The 13692-nt window shown below is 45.3% G+C and overlaps 1 protein-coding gene across 1 annotated transcript in view; it reads right to left on the bottom strand.

The window, feature by feature from the left end:
- Positions 1 to 13298, bottom strand: part of med13a (mediator complex subunit 13a) — a 71969-nt gene extending 58671 nt beyond the window's left edge. The window contains exons 1-2 of the mRNA XM_070843153.1: positions 12736 to 13298; positions 4989 to 5223 (exon numbers count right to left, since the gene is read on the bottom strand). Coding sequence (XP_070699254.1) covers positions 4989 to 5223; positions 12736 to 12801 — 301 coding nt within the window. The 5' untranslated portion in view covers positions 12802 to 13298. The remainder of the gene's footprint in view (positions 1 to 4988; positions 5224 to 12735) is intronic.
- Positions 13299 to 13692: the final 394 nt, after the last annotated feature.

Raw genomic sequence — 13692 nt, 5'->3', positions numbered from 1 at the left:
CAGAATTTTAAACATTTAAGTTTCCTTAACACCTTTCCATCACACCTTGTCTTTTAAATGTTTCTGCATCCTCAAACTTTGATTATTTCCAGGTTTATGTTAAAATATTATACCAGTCACAAGTCTGAAACAACTCTTTGCATTTTTAAATGCATTTTGTGTCACACACAGCAGCAGCAGTTGCAAGTTCCAAGTTTGATTTCAGATTCAGACACAGTTTCATTTATTTGATATGAGAAGGTAGTAATTGCTCTCCGTGTTGTCATACAGCATGGAGAGCAAACATATCTGTTCACTAGAGGCTCGCTGATGATCAACGCAAGCTTGTGCCACAAAAGGTGTAAAGCTACCAGTGTACTCCATACTCCACCAGCTGCATGCTGGATGGTCAAATAGCTTCAGTCCGACATTCACACCCACTTCACGCCATGATTAGCCAGCTGTGTGGAGGTGAGAAAGGAGGCAGGGTTTCAACTTCTTTCTCGAGCTCTCTTTTTCGTTCGTTACACAACTATTTCTGGCACTTTTCATGTGAACAGTGAGTGCAGCACTGTGGATGTCTTCCAGGACATGCTGTCTGAAAAAGTGCACCATCTCTCCAAACGATTGTTGTTTTAGGGTTTAAGTCTGTTTCACACAAAATCAACAGCAGCTCAAACATTTGGGTCAGGTGGCTCATTATGCAGTCATATAGACAATGAAGCACTGAAAAAGGCACAGAGGCAAAACAGATGTTTTGGCATCGAATGCCGTGGAAGTTTGTTGTCTACAAACATCTGTATTCTGCAGGTAGTGCTTCAATAGCTCATAGCATCTCTCACAGATGTGAGATATGTGTGTTATGAGATCTTCACAGAAGGCAGGAAAAAAGAGCCTGACCTGTAAAACAGTGAAACTTTCAGCCAACACAGCCCTCACAGACTACTGAAATATGCCCTTTGGATCTGGTTATTCTGCCCCGAGGTGAAAAGCAGAGTTGTTTTTATTTCACTCTTGATTCAAATAGGCACAGAGGAGAGTGGTCAAACACGAACAAAACAAAAAAAAACCTATGAACTTGGCAATGCTAGAAAAAAATCTAATAATTATACCAGCAAAAACTAAAACAACTGTCAAAAGATCACTGTGAAAAACAAGTTTACATGAGCTGCTGAGCTGAGCTTTCTCTTCCCTCAATCACTGGATGGATCCCAAACAATGTGCTCATCATCAACTGGTGGAGGAGATGGACACTTTAAATGCAACCCTCTTCTTCCCTCCCCCACCGTTTCTCTCTCTCTCGTTCTCTCTACCCAACACCCAGTAATGAATAGGTGTGTGAGCTCCAGGGACCACGGTGGAGATGGCTCGCAGATAACCTGCTCTGGACGGCAGACGACCGTCTCTCCCTTTCAACCATCCCCTCAACAATCCCTGGCATGCTGCTCAAAGAGAGGAATATGCGCGGATATACGTTTCACATACTTGCGAGACAGCAACCCCCAAATTGAATGTATTAATCAAATTATGTTTGGTAAAAACTCTGCATTGATGTTCTTTGAGTTCTTTCCGCTTTCTACTTAATCAGAAAGGTGCAGAGTGACTGCAGCATGAAGCCCACTGCTCGAGAGTCACATGAGGGAACAGTGAACTAGCAAAGACCCAAGAGGGAAAAGTGGTGCCAGACCGCCAGCAGTGGAAGCCCCTGTGGGACTTCGTTGAACAGGGAAAGGACACTATGGAGGGTGGGAAAAGGAGCTGGGAGAGGCTAGTGAGAATTTTGGAGAAATGTACCACGAAGCAATTACCCTCACAGACAGACCTAATTTCTATGAAAAAAAGATCAGTGGGTCTTTGCAGGGAGGAAAAGGCAGCCATTTATCTTTCACTCTGGATGCTCCTGGTCAGGAGATTCCACCAGCTTTTGAGGGGAGGGGACGATGAAGAGAGCAAAGAATTTGCATAAGAATACATGCCTTCACTCAACCACAGGGAGGGGTGGGTCTTAATTCAGCAATGGCATTCACTTGTTGGGAATAATTTCTGTGCATGGCCAGGGGAAGATTAGAATTGGTTTTCTCGTTGTGCTGGTACGAGCAGGGCGGGTTGTCCAACAGTGTAGAAAAGGGGCTTGGTGGTTACCCTTACATTCCTTCAATGGTGATTAAGTGTCAGACGTTAAAAGATCCCTCAAGTTTTCCGCCCTTCACTACTCTCATCTCTCTAGCTCACTCCTTCTCCCCTCATCTCCCTGGAGAGAAGGGATTACTGGCACACTGGTATACAGAAATGGCACTTGCTCAAAATTAAAAGACTTTCACAGGCCGCTAATCTAATGAGGGTGGAAGGGGGTGGGGGGGGAAATGAGCAAGTGCCATTTCAGCTTGCTGAAATGAAAGGAAAAGAGCGGATTTTCATGTTTACCGCCAACACTGCACTAAAGACTAAAAAGAGGCTGGAAACCCAAAAAAGAAAATAAAGCTTTTTGTAAAAAATTCCCAAGACTAGGACCAAAGGCAAAAAAAAAAATCAAACTTGTGAGGGGGGGGGGGTGTGGCAGTTAAAAGGCGACAACAGCTGTGACATTCCAGTTGAGTGCATAGGTGGGCCGGTCCTGCTGGGGTCTGCCCGGCTAACACTAACTGGTATTTGTCGATTCGCACCTCCACGTGCAGAGCGCCCAAGAGAGTCCACAAACGCAACAGTCACATCTCACACACATGCAAACACTCAGGCAGTGATCTTCAATTCTGGTGCTCAAGACAGAGACAATTTTTTAAAATTCCATCAGCAGTCACATGACATCGTCTTATTCCCAATTAGATAATCTGAGGGAAAAACAGCAATCCCTGCCTCGGAAAGGTGTGTGTGTGTGAGTTAATTGACCATCAAGCATGCCGTTGGTGGAGTATGGAGTGTAATGTCAGCTTTACACTTTAAAGGGCTGTAGGCAGACGCAGCAGCGTCTCCTCCACAGTGCTACTACCATTTTCACATACATGTAAAGCAATGTGGACACAAGTCCCGACATTCCTCCACCCGTCTCAGCTGTGTTATCAGGTCTCAGGACACACCGTCCTGAACAGACCGATCAGCAGCTGCAGCGCAGAGGTTGGGGAAGGAAGACAAGAGAAAGAAGCCCTCTGGCTGACTTTAGATCCATCTAGATGGACTGCTCTGCTTCATTTCACTGGCAGAGCCCCACAGCAGCTACAGGGTGGGAAAGGCTCGAGCAGGAGGAGGAAGACATCTTCCACTAGGGATAAGGGAGCAGCAGCTTCCAAACAGGAAACACGGATTACACCGCCCATCTGGGAACCATTCACACCGAGACGCAGTTGAGACAGGGAGCAAAACACTTGAGGAACATGGGGAGTGGGGAATGTGAAAAATCTCATCAGGTGCCCTGGATCTTTCTCTGCGACTCCCCAGGTCAACATTTTGCTAAGAGGAATAGATGCACTGTAGATGTGGTGTTTTATTAAAAATTCAAGGAATACCACGTCTGCAACAAGACCTGCCAAAACACAATTCATCATTTTGTTTTAAAATGCCTAGGGAAAAGAGGCAGCGCAGGTTTTCTGGTCAATATTCAATCATCTAATTTTTATCTCCTGAAACACAAAACACATCACGTAAAATCTCCCCAAAACCTGTGCAGGACCATTGCACTGACTCCAACAATTTCCAAATATAGATTCTCCACACCCCTCCTACTTGAAATGTAGCACACTCTATTAAGAGGGTCTGAGCCAGACGCTTCAGGTAATTACCAGGACCCGTTAGGCCTGAATGAGCTGCCCGTCGTAGCCTTCAGCTCCCATTTTGAGTCCACTTCAGGCACAATGTCCCATAATGAAGGAGGGTCACAGAAGGGCGGTGCTTGGCTCAGTCTCCAAAGTTCAATCTACATGGCAGAGAGCATGAATAAAGATGGCCTTTTCCATCTTCCACCTCTAACACTACTGAAGACGGAAAAGAAGAAAGTGGGGGGTGGATGCATTTGCCTCGTTTCTGCATGGCTGCTCCTGCATGCTGTGTTTCTCACTCAAGTTAGAGTCGGACTGAGCTTCCCATACCTCCATCCTTTCTAGTTCATCCTCTGTGGAATGGCCACACGTGACTCTAGATCACTTGCGCTGCTTTGTCAAAATAAAAAAGCAAGGTGGTGCTTTGTCTGCTGTAGGCCAGCGATCACTTACATATGATACCCCGCTATATGATGTATGAGACCCCTCTCTCTAACACACATGCAATAATGAGACCGTGTGATGCCCAGTGTCTCCTGGGAAAGGGAGTTGCCCTGCAGGTGTTGGCACCACCATCATGGCTGGTCAGCTTATCAGTCAGGGGAGGGTAAGAGGGGGCATTAGGGAAGTATCAGATCACACAGATTTTAACACTTCCCTGAGGCTCTCACTTACAGGGTGTCTCCCCTGTGCCTACCCGACAATCAAGCAGTGAAATCTGTATCATTTTTCATTGTACAACCAATAACATATCTTGACAGGGTGATCGATGTTCAAGTGCTTCTTTTACAAAAGCTGTGAGCCCTTTACACTTCCAGCTATCTTTTACAGCCATCACTTTTTTAGCTATTTACCTTCAATGGATCCAACAAAAGGTGCATTGGTGAATTTCATATTCAAAGATTATTTTTCTTGCCAAGCAGTGACTGAGACACAGAATAGCTGTCCTCTCTCTTCAAATTCATTCGCATTAATTCATTTGCAAAAACCCACTAGAGAGAGTGACTTGGTTGACCATCTGTCTAACTATCATCGATCAGCAGAGTAAATTACCTGCTCTTTAACTATAAGCAAACATCTGTGTCAGTGAGCACTCTTGCTCAACAAGCAACCCCGAGTGTTCCTCAGTAGCTGGAGGTGACCTCTGACCTCCATGCAGTGAGGAAGCAGCACAGAGAGGATGTACCTGCACAGCTTAATGGAGCGTACATTATTTTTTCCACATGACATGCCCTTATGTGTGTGCCAAGTGGCTCCCACCTGCAAGCTCGTGGTGGATGAGATCGGCGAAGTTGGGGTCGTCCCCCCACCAAAAGAGCCAAAGCTCCCTTCGGCCCTGCCGCTGATTGCGCCGCCATACGCTTAGCACGTCTGCCTTCAGGCAGCGGCTGAAGCTGCACAGGATGGGGTCCTCTTCTGTCACTGGGAAGAGGATGGGCGCAGAGGTGGGACCCTGCCACACAAACCTCTTCCATTTGATTCCTGTCAAGTCAGCCTGCAAGACAAGGGAGGGGGAGAGAGGGAGAGACCGTTAGTGTTGAGAGTCGCTGCTTCAGGATCCACTCAGCACCTTAGAGTAAACATGTGCTGAGCGGGGCATAAAGAGTAGGTATTAATCCTCTTTTATGGGGCAGTTCACCCACCAACTAATTCTGACAACAAGACACCCAGGCTGTCAAAAAACCGTAGCAATGAAAATAAAAAAAATTGGAGGGAAAAGACGATTGAAACAGGCAAAGACACACACGACATGACAAGCAAACAGTGCATCTCTGTGTGTTCATACAAAATAGAAATTGCCCTCAAAATGTGGGACATTTGCTCGTTTCTGCAAAGAACTGTGTACATGTGCCTCAGGTGCTTTCAATATCAACATGAAAAACATGTTCGAAACACAAACAGGAAAAAACTAATGCTGGTAACTGTGGTCTCACCACCTTAATCCTCATTATTGGTGAGTGCTGGGGGGGTGCTTTGCCTTTCTATAAACGCTGTCTGGCTTTTATAGAGAGAACAAAACACACAGGAAAAAGCCTCATAGGCAGTAAATCACTGGCGGGGTTATTAAGTGTTAAAGCAGGAACATTACGCTCCACTGCTAGCTAGCACTGCTGCTTATCACCCAAGCGCCGACGGACTACCCACGCCTACCTAAACACATGCACGCATACACACACACACACTAACTACCACAAAATACAGAGACACGATGCCTCAGGCGTACATCCCCAATTCTGCTGGCAATCTTGGTCCCCTATCTATCCTTGTAGACATTTCAAGTAATCTGCGCGAACATGGACTGTTCATTTTCATGTCGTTTAGTCCTATTCCGTTCAGGCTGAGTTGGCAAGCTGTCCCTCTGTATATTCAACCAATTAATCCATTACAATTCAGGGGATATCTTAACTCAAGTGCAGAGGCGCTGAGCCTGAACAAGTGATTACCCGTGGTTGTGGCGAAGCGGTGGTCTTTCGCCTGGCTTGGGATAAGCTGGGAGATTTGTGGTGTTAGTTGTGATGGGGGTGGGGGTGAGGGTTGGGCGTAGGTTGGGCACTGTCAAAACACAGCATTGTGTGGCGTCAGCTGGAGCAGAGCTGGATCACAACAACAAGTTAGTGAGCCATAAGATGTAGTCAGAACTCACGGGTGGAAACGTCATTAATAAACCTGTGGTTCTAACTTCAGTTGTGACTATATTTATGACTCATGCACATGTCCAGGTAATACACCACAGCAGCATACAGGCTAGACTGTTACTCCATAATTATGATATATACACTGTATACATCATCAATAAACATGGAGCATGTGTTTTAATTAGTTCTCCACCACTAACTCAAGGGAAAGGGTTGCTGGCAACCATACAAAAGCACAAGGTTGCATTGTAGTGTCATCATAACGTAGCACAGCATTGGTCTGGATGTATGATCAAAACATCATGATCTCCCATTAACAATCTGGCTCCTGAAGAATTCAAAAGCTGCTGCACATGCAGAGGACCAGCTCAAACCGTGCAAACAGCAGAGCTAGGTCTGTGTGTGACAGACAGACAGACAGAGCTGCAGCAGTTAGGCTGCTCCTTCCTGCTGGAGTGTGAGAAGCACTACATCACACCTGCATCTTGCTAGGAAACATCTGTGCACACAATGCAAAGGGAGGGTGGGGACAACGGTTAACTGTGAAACCAGATCATGAGCAGTGCAGCTAGGCAATTAGCAAGTGAACAGCCTCCCCATCATCTTACTGACCATGGCCCGTCCCCAATGGCATTGTGTGTTTCACCGTATAAAAGGTTTTGTTCATAAGTGCTCTACAGATTATATCATGGGCCTCTCCTAGACGTTGGTTTCACACCTTTAGATGTGATTATGTGCTGCACGCACACAGCCAGGCATCACGCTGGTGACAGGGCAGCGATACTGTGGTTTGAATAACAGAACTCTTACACAAATAAGTGTTTTGGCACCTCTTGGCCTTATGTAGTCGACCTCCACATCTTTGTACCTTATTTGGAATATATTAATTACACTTTTATGCATTCCTGTTTTTTCATAACACAAAGCACATTTGCTTACTTTGTCTGAAATACCCCCTTGTAAATTCACTTCATGTTTTAAAGTTTTGAACAAATGCAATAATTCCTTGATACTTTGTTATTGTCAAGGTGGAGTGCACTGCCTCGTATTTGCATCACAAATAAGTTTCCTACTGTATCTTCTATGTAAATGTTACACCAACAAGAACAAAAGAATATAGGGCAATGCAAACGGCTCGCTATCCAATCTCCAACCAAATAAAAACGTGAGTGCAGCAATTAAGCAGTTACAATCTGCTCTAAAACAACTGGACCATTAATTGAGTAGTCGTTCAAATGAAATTAACCCATGACAAATATTAGCTGGCTATAGACTTTCTCAGCTGGCACACACTGCTTTAGTTGGTGTATACTGTTGCACAGATCATTTACAAAAAGCAACACAGAGTCATTCTTCAAGTTCAAGCAAACAAGCAGCTCCACGTGTGCTCGTGAAGGTTAAATAGTTTAATTAACAGTCAGTCTGGTATCAAGCGACTTTTGAAGTGTCACGCAGGGAGAACACTGACATGCGTCTTGTTATTAACTGCAGCTACAGCAATGCAACTGTACACGCGGGGCAGTTTGAACGAACTGACAACATCCTGTGGGCACTGAAACTTTGACCTGGTTCATTTCTGAGATTTAGCTACTATAGTAGCAGTCACCGCTAAAATACTGATTAAAGCTGCCAACGCTGCTGCTGCTGCTGCTGCACTGTGAATGAAATACAACAGCCTACGAGAGCAGAGCACTCTTCATCTTACATTTCAGTTCTATTCATCACCTTTTTTTTGTGACCGTTTCTGTCATCATCAGGATGTTTGCATCTATGCTGCAGTCTCTCTGCCAAGTAGGCAATTGAATACATTATGATCCTTTCCTTTAAAATATGGCACGGAAAGCCCTTCTCCTTAGTTACAGGGTAACTAAATGCTGTGAGTTACTATCAACATGCAATTATCCTTGGTGATAAATGACTTATTGAATGTATGGTGCTTGTCATTTTAGGGCTATATCTGATATCTCCCCCCTCAATATCTAACATTATCATTAACAGACATTGCATTATTAAACTGTCACAGCCACCTCAATGCTTTATGATCATTAATCTCTGCAATAAACGATCGAAGTGTAACTTTGTTATTTCAAAGTTGCACTTAAATGACTAACAGTGCTCTTATCTTAACGCGAGCTTCGGTGTTAAAATTCCAACATCATCGTTTAGTATGGACTTTATGTACAGTATGAAAAGAGTGTAAAAACTATTTAACGCTGAAAACCACTAAGTGCTCTCAGTGACAATAACTGTCACTTGTAAAACAGTCTGATTCATACTTGCTAGTTACAGTTGCTAGCACAGTTTTTTTTTTTTTTCCTGCCGTATCTCCTGCACACAGAATGTGCTGCAAACGTTTGTTACAGAGTAATGACAATGTATGTGAGCAATAATGTTGACTAGCTGCAGTGTGGAGCTGAATAGCATTCAGACATTTAGCCTGGACTTTTCTCTCCTGCACTGCTTGGATGCTGGAGTTCATCTAGAGAGGCCGAGCTTAACGCTGTGTGAACCTGGTGAGAGGGTGGACTCGCACACACTGTGAAGTTTTGAAGTGACTACACATTTGAGAAAAGTGAGGATCTGAAGCAGCCCTACAGCTACATGAGTTCATTTTAACGACACACATCTAAACCCGCTGAGCTTATGTGGGAGATTCAGACAATAAAACGTCCGAGGTCACTTTGGATCAAACAGGTCCTTTCTTGCAAGACTTTAAGCAGAGTCTGTTTACACGGGGAATGAGGCGAGCGCTTGCATGACTGTAGATGTAACCAACTGATGAAGACTAAAATTTCTTTATACAATCTGTGATTGTAACACCTAATGTCCCTGCTGAAATACTAAAAATTCATCTTTGTATCTGCGAATCATCAACTGGACACAGCATTCTGGGTCTGACACTGAAAAACACAGAGAGATCGAGAGCAAGCATTGTAAGAAACATTTGCCTTACGCTTAACTCTAGAAACAAGTACAAGTGAATCTTGTACAACTTCAGTCCCATGAAAAAAAACAATGTTTACTCATCTTTAGTTGAATGCTGTATAACCTTTAAATGTGATTACAGAAGGGGGAGCTTTTTAAACAATCTCTCCGAATGCACAGATGTACAATAGGCTTTAGAATTTACAAATTTAACCTGCACTGAAAAAGTCATAAAACCATATGGTGTAAAAACATTTTGTTACACCTCTTTTCTGTTACGGTCGTCGCAAATGTGATTTTGAACAAAATACGGGTGATTGTGTATTAAACCAAACTGTGGCCTACAGACAAGATAATAACTTGTGTGTGTGTGTACTCCTAAGCTTGAGGAGGCAGAAGTGGATAGCCCCTCTGTCAAAGACTAGACACGTCAGTACTCCTCATCAACAATATCCAAGAGGCAGACTGCTCTATCAAGGATAAATGTACCTTCTGCAGTTGTTCTGTCTGTCCTTTCAAAATAAATTACTGGCAGCCTGTGTGCAAAAACAGAGGGTGCCAAAGATATGTGTATTTCCTTCCAATGTTCATACTTTCCAGGCTGTGTGCACGAGTGCGTCTCGTTGAAAACTTGATGCTGCTGCTATGAATCTAAAAGGTCCTCCCCCTACCAGTGTGTTAGTAAATGCTCAGGTAAGAGAGCAAATGTGCGTGGGTCATGAGAAGTTTTATCTTTCACATTGCAAAGCCAAAAATCACACTGCTGCACCGGGACAGAATCTAAGACCAAAGTCACTGGATACAGCCAGGAAGTTTTCCTGAGGTGACGCGTACTTGGGGGGGGGGGTTACGACCCCTGATTTTGCCAGCTGCTCACCTTCCCCCTGGCCACTTAAGGTTCTGGGTCTCAGTAGGGAACACTGTGTTCAAACAGCTGCCTTCCTGCCTTTCAAGATATGAGACAAGCAACAGGTGAAGCTGCTCAAATCATGTCACAGATGCTCCTCTTCTACCAAGACTCTTTTCCTGTCTGCCACCTCTCTCAGATAACCCCGTCATGGAGTAACCATGAAACTAGCATGTGTGTGTTTGCATTTTTGGTCGAGGAGAATGCAAATTCTATCAGTTTCACTGAGGACACACGGGTCTTGTTAATTTCTAGAATGCCACATTCAGTGCTAACACCGAACAACAGATATTTGAGTGATTGTTTAATTGTTAGAAACCTTTTTCTGTTTATGCAAGACACGGCAGCTCAAACTACATACTTCATGAAACGCCAGCTACACGGGTGCATTATTATACGGGAACGGATAAGCTGAAGTTGCACTACGAGTTAATTCCAACAAGCTCCCTTTAAAAAGCAAAAAAAAAAAAAAAGAAAAGCATGCAACAAGTAGTATCATACTCTGGAGAGGACTATCCACCGAAAAATGAAGGGGGGAAAAGTACTACAATGTGTTAGCATTCTTTCACCATAAAACCACAAAGTGGAGTCTGTTCAGCGAGTGAGTCATAACAGCACTGGTGTTATGCTTAGTCTCAGTGAGCAGGAAAATGTCAGCCAGACAGGCACAGCACCACAACCACCAGCCTCTGCCTCGCCTGTCCACTGTAGCCAACGCTGCCTTCAAGTGCTGTCGTAAACATTGTAATTACGAGTTCAGCACACACAATCGACCCAACTAAGTAGTATTGAGAGAGTGGGGATTTTCTGCAATGAAATGTTACCTTTAGGGGGCGGACAGCTTGGAAGCTGTGTCAACTTGTGGTAAAAGCAGTGTACCATTTCCCTGTGCTGTCACTGTACGACATTCTGTGTCAACAATTACTACTGATGCATTTATATGTCCCCCCCCTCGCTTGACTTTTAACAGGTCTTGCATGCATGTATTAACAAGTCAATCACAGTCTAATGCACAGTCTTAATGCACTGGTCTTGAACCTGTGTCACTGCACCACAAGGTGTTTCTGTGTCACAAAGATCTTCTTTTTCTACAAGGTTACATTTTGGCTTTCCACAAATCACATCTACAAGTTCCGACTGTGGAAGCAGGATGTTCAGAGGAGGTGGTGGAGGTGGCATTGCACTCTTCTTCTGCTAAACTACAAGTGAAGTTAAGCCTGCTGACAAGCCAATTAACTGCAACAACAAACACATTCAGACCATGTTCTTGATTATCCGGCCAGAGGAGGAACTGTTCACTCGAGCAGCGTCTCTGCACATGCTGCGGTGGCGAAAACTGCAGACAACACAGTGGGCGCTCACTGCACTATTTACCTCGCAGGGCATTTGAAGAACACCTGTTTCACTACAAGCGAGTGGGATCACAACCGCAACTATTTAGGGTACTGTCAACTGGTCATAACTGACAACATGATATGATGAGCAAGATGGGGGCAGAGGGGGGGGACGCGCCATCCCACTTCATGCTGTAGTTTATAGAAGTGAAAAGTGCAGCTTAGATATGCAGCTACCTTGATGTTTGTAAAGCTCAGGAATGCATGCCAGAGATTATATAATCAGCCTGGGGCCTGTGCCCTAGTTGGTGTGAATACTAGAAAATGAAGTCCAAGGAGATTAGGCCACTGACAAACAAGATGATGACATATTACATGAATAATTAACGCTTGCAAACAAACGCTGTTGCCACAAACAACCTTGTTACATGCTTGTTGCACACAACAACAACAACAACAACAACAACAACGAGAAGAAGAAGCAGAGGTGCACAGGCAGAGCATGAGGGGCGTGCTTTCATCTGGACTTGGCTGTGCAAGTTGGGCACCGACATCGGACCCTCCAGGAGCGAAGTGTCAGTGTGACACAAAGACGGGATTTCACGGCGGCTTTCCCCGCGACACGAGTGGACGCTGCAAACTCCGGCGCGTGAGGTGTTCGGGTTACGGGTCGCCACTTGATGAAACACGGCGGAGATGTGGCGAGAGGGAGTTAATCACAAACAAGGTGTGGGGGGGAGAAAGTGCCACAACAACAACAACAACTCACTCACACACACACACACACTCACACACACACACACACACACACGGCCGGGCTGTGGGCAGCAAAATGCACAGCAGTTATTTCCTCCGTGCTGAGAGGCGATGTGTTGCTGTCTGTCCTGACAAATGTAGTAAATGAAGCTTGACAAGCGAGCGGCGTTAACCTTGAGTGTTCGGTCCGCCGGTGGAAAAATGGAAATGTGTCAGAAAGAGGGTACTAAGAGGCAGGCCGGTGTGGCCCGGTGTCACGGTGTTCAGAGGAGGCGAGGGGGGCAACATTAGCGAGGCAGGAGACCTTGTTGTCCTGAAATGATGTCAGCTCGACAGGGCCGTAAGCCTAGCTAAGCTCCTATCAACTGATGCCTGTGCGGCTAACGTTAGCTTAGCCCCCGTTCAGCTAGTTAAAAATGGCTGCTTTCCTTTAGTTTTAAATCTCTTACCAGACAGAATAGATTGGAATGGCAATCCTCCAAGCTGGCCCCGTTTGGTACATAACAAGAACTCATCCTTCTTCACTGCGAGATCCAAGTCTCCATCGTTTCACTTCCCGGGAAATAAAGAACAATTTGCGGATTGGTGTTTTCTGAGATGTGCAGGCTTAATCAACGAGAAAATTTTTTTGTAACATTTGGCTGGAGGATAGTTAATTCAACAACCTTCCGACTGCAGTTCCCTCCGCCGGAGCTAAAAGCGGGTAAAAGGGACCGTGTGCTCCCTACGTGGACATCCCGGGAGCACTCAGTGGGGACAAATTAAAGGAAGCGAAAAATGTTCATAAAACAAAAAGAAAAGGAGAGCAAAGAAGCAACTCTCCCCCTCCCCCTTAGCCCTAAAACGGTCTCTGCTTAAAAAAAATAAAAACGTCCTGTCTTACTCCTCCATCGCAAAAATGTGTCTAAAAGCCAAACACATCCCGTAAAACCCTCTGGAAATGTGGCATCGGCCTATATTTCAACGATTACTTCGATCATTTTCTCAGCCTCGGTTCCTGTTGGTTTCCATTTGAATTCATGGATTCCTTTCTTTAATGGCGGCCACAGGGACAACTCTGCCTTCCACAGCCTATTGGCTCGTTCGTGGTCAGAGCTTCGTCAAGCTCGCGCCGCGCAGACACAAACACGCCGGAGAGCACGCGGCGCTTCCGGGAAAGTAAAAGCACGCGGCTGCGTTGGTTGCTCTAAACACGACTGCTGCGGACTCTGCTCCGGGACCACCCGGGGCTGTCGTTCACATGTCGTCGCTGAGCGGTGCTGCTGGGTTCCTCTGCGGGCTTTGGGTCGGCAAAAGATGCCGCGGCCTGTTCTGTTCAGCGCGGCTCTTATTTTGACAGCGCCGACACGACGCGCCCCGCTCCAGTGCGTGCGGCTTGACTCTGTCGTGGTCATGAGGGCTGTAAT

The sequence above is a fragment of the Pempheris klunzingeri genome, chromosome 14 (genome assembly GCF_042242105.1).
Source record: "Pempheris klunzingeri isolate RE-2024b chromosome 14, fPemKlu1.hap1, whole genome shotgun sequence".
Taxonomy (NCBI): Eukaryota; Metazoa; Chordata; class Actinopteri; order Acropomatiformes; family Pempheridae; genus Pempheris; species Pempheris klunzingeri.
Note: the sequence above shows the minus strand (reverse complement) of the source record. Positions and strands in the feature narration are given on the sequence as shown.